Source organism: Populus alba, chromosome 19, assembly GCF_005239225.2.
Source record: "Populus alba chromosome 19, ASM523922v2, whole genome shotgun sequence".
NCBI lineage: Eukaryota > Viridiplantae > Streptophyta > Magnoliopsida > Malpighiales > Salicaceae > Populus > Populus alba.
Genome location: NC_133302.1, coordinates 11,186,447 through 11,194,136, shown reverse-complemented (window position 1 = coordinate 11,194,136; position 7,690 = coordinate 11,186,447). Strand labels below are relative to the sequence as shown.

Below are 7,690 nucleotides of genomic sequence, written 5' to 3'. Positions count from 1 at the left end.
TTCTTATTCCACCCACATGGTGTTCTTGTTCTTATTCCACTCCCGGAAGAACCTCAAATACTTTTTTTTCAATTTTTCTAGGTTAACCTCGTGTAACCCGGGACCCAACCCCTTAGTCGGGTCAACCCCTAAGCCAGGTTTGATAACTATAGTTGCCATGAAAATATGACTTTAAATAATGCAATTGAAAAAAAAATAAAGTGACGTGACAGGTTAAAAGACTAAAAACTGAAAAAATATATATATAGGCAAAACCTTCTTTCTTTTATTTTGTTCAGTGGCCTTTTTAGAAAAATATTGATTTTTTTTGTTGTGTTTAATTTTTGGAGTAGTTTTTCTAGTTCATCTATGATTTTGTTTTTATCTTTTATATAAATAAACTATGTTTTTTAAAATAAAAAATATTTATTTTTAGCTGATATTCTTAATATTTGTAGTCTTACATGTTATTAATTTTTTTTCCTTTTATTTTTATTCAATCAATTTAATGTCCTATTTTTCAATATTCAATATCTTGATATACATTTATCTCTCAATTTTTCAAGTTTTGTTTTTAGATGTCATTAATGATTTTTTTATTGATTTATTAATGCATATAATTCTTAATTTATTTAATTACATGTGTGCATAAAATTTTTGATTTATTATATTTTTTGAACTACCAAAATGCGTTAAAAAAACCTGCATAGATAATTTTTTTTTAAATAAAAATATTTGACCCGCAACGGAGCACGAGTCTCATAGTTATACTTTAAAAGACTTAGGGGTACACACACCTTTTTCACTATATAATAGTGAAGTAGGTAGGTTTTCTTTTCCTTGTTTGTTTTTGTTTTTCATTTTCATTTTTTTATTTTATCTTTTAATGCTTGCTTGATTTTCAATTTGTCTTTATAAATTTTTTCAATTTACTTTTTATAAATTTATCGTAGTCTTAAATAAACATCATAATATTTGCTTTATACTTAATTTTATAGTTATCTACTTTTATTATCATATAATTATGCAAAAAATAATTTTTTTAAAAAAATAAAATTCATAAACCAAAAAGTATATTGCCTGGATCGGGGATTTAATAGATTAAGCCGTGAAATCAAGTTAATTTAATATATTTTCATCTAAATATTAAAATTAAAGGTCATTTAAAATTTATTTTAAAAAAAATCAAATTATATTTTTTTATTGGATATCTAGATTACCTTTAAACTTTTCAAGTTAACTGAATGTTAACTCCTATAATTTTATTTTAAACTCATTAAATAAGAAATTAAATTTAAAGATTTCAAAATTGAACTAAACTATCATGCTAGTAGTAAATTAAAATCGTTATAAAATAATAGTTAAAATGTTAATATTTTATTATATTTTCCAATTTATGAGAATTAATAACTCGAAAAACTATTGAACACATTGCAAGAATTAATATTTAATATTTTTACATTTTTTAATAATATAATACTCGTGTATGCATATGGATGTGTTATTAACATGCTTCAATCTAGTTTGGCCTCCGAAAATGTTCTTTTCCTTTTTCTTATAAGATATGATACACCATCAAATTATCATGATTTAGGGGTTTTTAATAAACACACAGAGACCTTACTTTCCAATATAGAAAACCTACCCATAATTCATGGGCTATGGATTTTGATATCAGCAGCACCTAACGTGCAGAAGTAACCAAATATCCAACTGATTTGCTAAATAGCCTTGATTTACTGACATTTGTGCCAACAAATATAACCTAAGATGTTATCAATGATACAAAATGAACAGGCTGACCCATCATAATAAAATATTGCATCCAAATGTCAGGCTTCATCATGGATCACAACTTTATTTACATACATCAATTGGAGATCCATCCCATTGGAGCTACCATACACCTTCCTTGGACATTTTCAAAAAATTGGAAAGAGTGATATTCGGGAGCTCAACTACAGCCATTTTCTTCTTTATTTTTGTCGTCTTAAATGACTCTGCATCCTTTGACTCTGTCTCTGTCACTGAGGCCAAGTTGTAGAACTGTACAAATAGAATTCAATCCTGACTAGTTACTGAGGCCAAGTTGTAGAACTGTAAAAATCATCAGGAAGCATTGAAAACATATAAAAGTGAAGCATGCCATGTGTTTTCCATACAAATCATATCTGGTGTCACTTAACAATAAGGCAAGCAAACCATTTGGACTCCTTCAGCAAAACAGACGGCTTTAATTTCCCATAATAAATGATGAAGGTTACCTCACAGACGCCATGCAGCAACAATCTATGAAAGGGATCTTTGACCTGTAATGATAGAACTTCATCTCCACCATCTTCAATGAAAACCCGGATGCATGCCTGAAAATGACAAGTTGATATCTGGCTTTAAACATACCAGCTAAGGAGACATACAAGCATCAATCATCTACCAGCAACATCAAGATATAAAATAATGACATGATAGCTTCAAGAAAGAAGCGAAACAAGAAAAAGACTACACATAAACAGCATTACAATAGGCGATAAGAGACGCAGCATTTGTCACCATGACCATCCAGCTGTTTAACAAGCAATCATGACATTCATCAATTACATTAAAGGAAGACAGTTGGGGTTAAAAGCTTGCAATGATGCAATTCATTCTAACATTAAATCCTTCAAAGCATACACATCTATAATCAGAAACACATTTCAGTTGACACAAATGAATCACACCAAGCCAGCAAACCGAAGGCGTAAAACTCGAGCTATAGATGAGGTGTCTAATTTTATAGCAGCTGATAAACTGAAACATTATAATTTCTCTAATATTACAGAATAAAACTTAGTACAGGCACACTAGCTATACACTAGATGCACAGTTTAGATGAAGAAAAAATCAGCAGTATAACTGACATTTCATGCTGTAAATCACCAATGTCCTTAATCATTTCAATCAATCACAAGGTATGTACATACCTCATAGCTCTCAATAAGTTCTACAAGGAAGCTACGACGAAGTGCATCTCTAGTTCGGCAATCTATTCTATGCCATGCATTCAAGACAGCCATCTTATCAGCATCAACACGACCTTCCCTTTTGACAGGCCTCCTATTTAGTCTGTCAATAATATTAGCCTACCACAGACAATGGAAAGCTAAAATTAGAATATATAGCTACTGTACATACCAGAACAGCATTACGACAGCAATATGTGTTTTCCAACTCATTCACATGCAAGAAGTTGCCATGAGTAAGCCAGTTTGGGGGACCAAAGGTCATTCTCCATGCACTACCGAATCAATTGTGACATGGATGGGAATGCATGCTACAAAAGATAGAGACAAGTATGATGCATCAACCGTCTACTCAATATCCTGGCTAGAGATCCTCAACATTTCAATTATAGAATGGAAGGCCAATTTGCAAATTCAGCTCATGAATTTATTATGTAGTGAACTTGATGAGACTCTAAGAAATCTTTTGGAGCCTAATAAAGATAGTCTACTCACTAATGAATCACACCTAGGAATATAACACTTGGTTTGAACCTTAAAATGACACAGATCAGTTTACTGCTAATAGTTCAGCTCAAATCTTCAGATATAGTAATAATTTTAAAAAGCAGAAATGACTGAAACTGAGTATGTTCTTCAATAGAAGAGGACTTAAGACAATGAAAAGTGATTTTATAAACAAGATAAGCAAAGAAACCTGCTTGTCCATGTCTATATTCCTAAACTTGTCCCACTCTCCCATATTAGTCATGCAAAATGGTGACAGTGGTACATCATCACCTGTACAAAAGAGCCCATCATCAGTGCCAAATGTCATATCATAAAAAGAGAAACTGTTAACTGATCATGGGAAATAGGGGTTCTGTGAGGTCAATATTACCCTAAAGTGCCATTAGCCATTGAGTTGTGCTCTAACTATCATCAGCATTCAAGTATCATTGTCATTAGCCATTGAGTTGTGCTCTAACTATCATCAGCATTCAAGTATCATTGTCAATTAGATTTTTTTTTTCTTTAATTTAATTGCATCAATCCCCAACTAAGTTTAAGAGAGAACAACCAAATCTAAAATGGGAAAGAAATGTTGCTGGTTATATGAATGCATAACCATGGTATCTATGCTCTAGATTGTTGTACCAATAATAATGTTATTGAATGGGGAGAACCCCTTAACATGTCATAATACCCCAAGGTGGTGGAGCAAACAGGCCTCTAATTTCTTCTGCATCTAAACGAGGCACAAGCTCCATCAGCAATCGATCATTTAACCATCTCCGAGATCGACGGTTGCTAACCTGGAGAACCACAGATTAGCAACAGCATATTAAACAATCTTGAGCCAAATTTGAGGAGAAAAAAACTTATATTGATGAACCAGAAATTAAAATAGCCAGCAGTTGGAACAAAAGGAGATCCTCATATTCCAACAAGTACATAACTGCAACTGAAAAAGAAATCTTTAACCAATAAAACTCTTGAAAGCACAGAACAGCCAAGTATTACAAAAATCCTATGGCTCTAAAAACGTTTCTTTTTTCCTTAATACTAAAAATTATCCTTTTATACTCATTTGATCCAAATTTCAAGTCTTTTCATAGCATGAGTCACAAGACATGCAAGCGAATTGTTAAGTATTTCAGTTAATCAATCCATATAGACAGTGATCACCATCCTAGTGCATCACATTGGAAGCAATAGTTGAAGTCGTCAAGAGGGTTTTCATTCTATACACGTCCTCTAGCATTAACAGTTTACCATAAAGCACATCACTAACAGTAACATAACTTAGCAACAATTAGCAATCTTTTGTTAAAAACTCAAAAAATGAAAACCCATCTCAGTGCAGGCAATAAAACACCTCTTGAACACTATCATTAATACAACTGACACGGGATGAATAATTTAATAAAAAAGGCAGTAAATTTGGGGGAAAGAAACCCCAAAGAGACGTACTTTGCCAGTCAAGCTCTCAAGGAAATCGATCTTCTTCTCGATGGACAAATCTCGGGCTTTTTCATTTTCAGCTGCCAATGATTTTTTTCAATGAAAATCACGATTCTAACAAAATAGCAAAAACGGAAAAAACTTTTCAGAAAATAAAATAAAAAATTGTAAAGAGAATAAGAGTACCTTTTGGAGGAGATGAAAGAAGACCTTCTTCAACCATCTGAAGAACCTCAAGAGTCGCCATTATTGCTTTCTTCTTTTTTGTGTTAGCTAATTAATTTAGATCTGATCTCTGATTTTTTTTTTTTTTTTTTTGTGGTGGAGTTTTTGGCAGCCTTGAGAAACAGATGACGACGTTATACAGAGACCCGCTAGACAAAAGTCGAATTACTAACCTAACCCTCGTTGAGGAATATGCACCTGCGATGCGGTTGCAGGCGGTGGATGCTTTCTAAATGGGTCATCTATCTCGGCCCAATTTTGTTGTTGTTTTTTGTTTTCAATATTAAGTTTATTTCTTATATGTTTAAAAGAAAACTTATAAACAATAAGATAATGAAACTATAATAATAAAAACTATTTTTTCATGAATAAGTAATTATGAGTAAAATGGTAAAGTTGAGAAATGTTTTTTTCAAAAATGAGTAACTATTTTTTCATTAATGAGTAATTATGAGTAAAATGGTGAAGTTGAGAAGTTTAGTTAAGTTTATTTTGTCAAGGTGAAAAAGTTTTACGAATGGTGTTAGAATAAGTATAGTAAAAACTCAACATGAACTTTAATGTTTATATTCACGAAAGTTTGATATTAACATGTTTTATAATTGTTATCTTACTCATTCTTAATACATTACTTGTTAAATAGTTAATATAAATTTGTGTTGTATAACATTTGGTACAACAAATACTTGATTCTTTCATAGCTTACTGTATGGATAATCAACACTAGTGCTATAAAAGGAACTTGATTTGTTGTTGACATAAATTAGCATCATGAATACCTGACAATATTTATAAGTATTGGTGTTATTTAAATAAGATAAGTAATATGATCACGTTAATAATTTATAATGAGTCATTAATGATAAATCATCCGATTGGAACCTTCTTTGTGTACGGTTTTCGGTTGAGTAATAAAAAGAGTTTATACTATATTTATTTGAAATACCATTAGTGAACCCTTTAACCTTGACATCTATTTTATCTTTGTTTATATCCTTATATCATTATCACATCTCAAAGTTCTCTTCAACTCATTTTCTTTTATTATTTGTGATTTTATATAGTTAACCTTCATGTGGATCAACGTTAGTCTTGCTGGGTTATTTATTACTTTGACACTCCTGCACTTAGGAGAAGATATCAATCATTTGATCGTGTCATTGTGCCTATATGTGCTAAACGTTTATTGTTAAGAAAACTTTGGCAATTTGATAGAAAAGCCAAGCATGGTGGGTTTAAGAATCTTGAGAATGATGGGAAGACATTTGCACTTGTACCATTGTTTCTTAGACAAGTGTATGAAGACAAAATGAAGCTAAAAGGAGAAAAGTGAGGGAAAAAAAAAAGATCAACCATGTAAAGATGTGAGGAAGAGTAAGAATAAAGTTAGCCAAAAGAGAAGAAGATTAGATTCAACCAAAATAGAAATTAATAGAGATTCAAGTGAGAGAAAAGAGAAGAAAAAAAGAGAGAGAAAAGGAAGGGCGAGAAAAGAAGAAGGTGTGGAAAAATTAAAAAAAAAAACATGATAATTTTTATGCAAAGTTGAGTGAGATTAAGAATGTTTATTTTTTTACATGCATATGATTTTACTTGTGTATAAGAAAGCATATTTTAACACTAATGACCTTGATTATTGTATTCCTAGTGTTTATGTTTCTTTATTATATAATTTTAAGGACATCTTTCTTGATGAGATCTCTAGTGAATTGTCACTTATTAGGAGAATTAAGCACCAAATTAATCTCGTACCTAGAGCATTTATACATAATCGGCTTGCCTATAGAAGTAGTCATAAGAAGACAAAGAAATTTCAAAGGCAAGTGAAAGAATTGATGACAAAAGGTTACATAAGAGAAAACAAGTCCATGTGCAATTCTGGTGTTGTTAGTACAAAAACAGAATAGGACTTGAAGGATGCATGTTAATTTTCATGCTATTAATAATATTACAGTAAAATATAGACATCCAATTCCTTGACTTTATGATATGCCAGATGAATTGTATGAGTCTTGTGTGGTTTCTAAGATTGATTTAAAAAGTGGATATCATCAAATAAGAATGAAAAAGGAAGATGAATGAAAAACTACCTTTAAGACTAAATATGATTTGTATGTTAGTTGTGCCTTTTGGACTTTCTAATGCACATAATACTTTCATGAGATTAATGAATCATGTTGTGTGCAATTTTATACGTAAGTTTGTTATGATTTATTTTAATGATATTTTGATTTATAGCAAGAATTTAGAGGAGCATATTGAACATTTAAGGAATGTATTGGTTGCTTTGTGAAAAGAATATTTATATGTTAATTTGAAAAAAGTGTAACTTTTGCATGAAAATGATTATCTTTTTTTGATATGTTATTAGTGCAAAAAGTATTGAGATGGATGAGGAAAAAGGTTAAGGATATCCAAGAATGGCCTGCACCTAAGTCAATCATTGAAGGAAGAAGTTTTTATGGTTTGACTAGTTTTTATAGGAGATTTGTTAAGAATTTTAGTATTAATTGAGATAGTTAAGAAACCCGTGGATTTTA

The 7,690-nt window shown here is 30.9% G+C and overlaps 1 protein-coding gene across 2 annotated transcripts; it reads right to left on the bottom strand.

Moving 5' to 3' along the window:
- Positions 1-1,696: 1,696 nt before the first annotated feature.
- LOC118027753 (uncharacterized) lies at positions 1,697-5,288 on the bottom strand. 2 transcript variants are annotated; one of them, XM_035031204.2, is made up of 7 exons: positions 5,112-5,280; positions 4,935-5,005; positions 4,168-4,276; positions 3,679-3,761; positions 2,943-3,101; positions 2,244-2,342; positions 1,697-2,025 (listed from the first exon to the last, which is right to left on the bottom strand). In XM_035031204.2, the coding sequence occupies exons 1-7, from the start codon at positions 5,170-5,172 to the stop codon at positions 1,876-1,878; spliced, it is 732 nt and encodes a 243-aa protein (XP_034887095.1). In that variant the 5' UTR covers positions 5,173-5,280; the 3' UTR covers positions 1,697-1,875. The 2 variants fall into 2 exon arrangements, with proteins under 2 accessions (XP_034887095.1, XP_034887096.1); XM_035031205.2 differs by having other exon boundaries at positions 2,014-2,076; positions 5,112-5,288.
- Between the last annotated feature and the right edge of the window lie 2,402 nt (positions 5,289-7,690).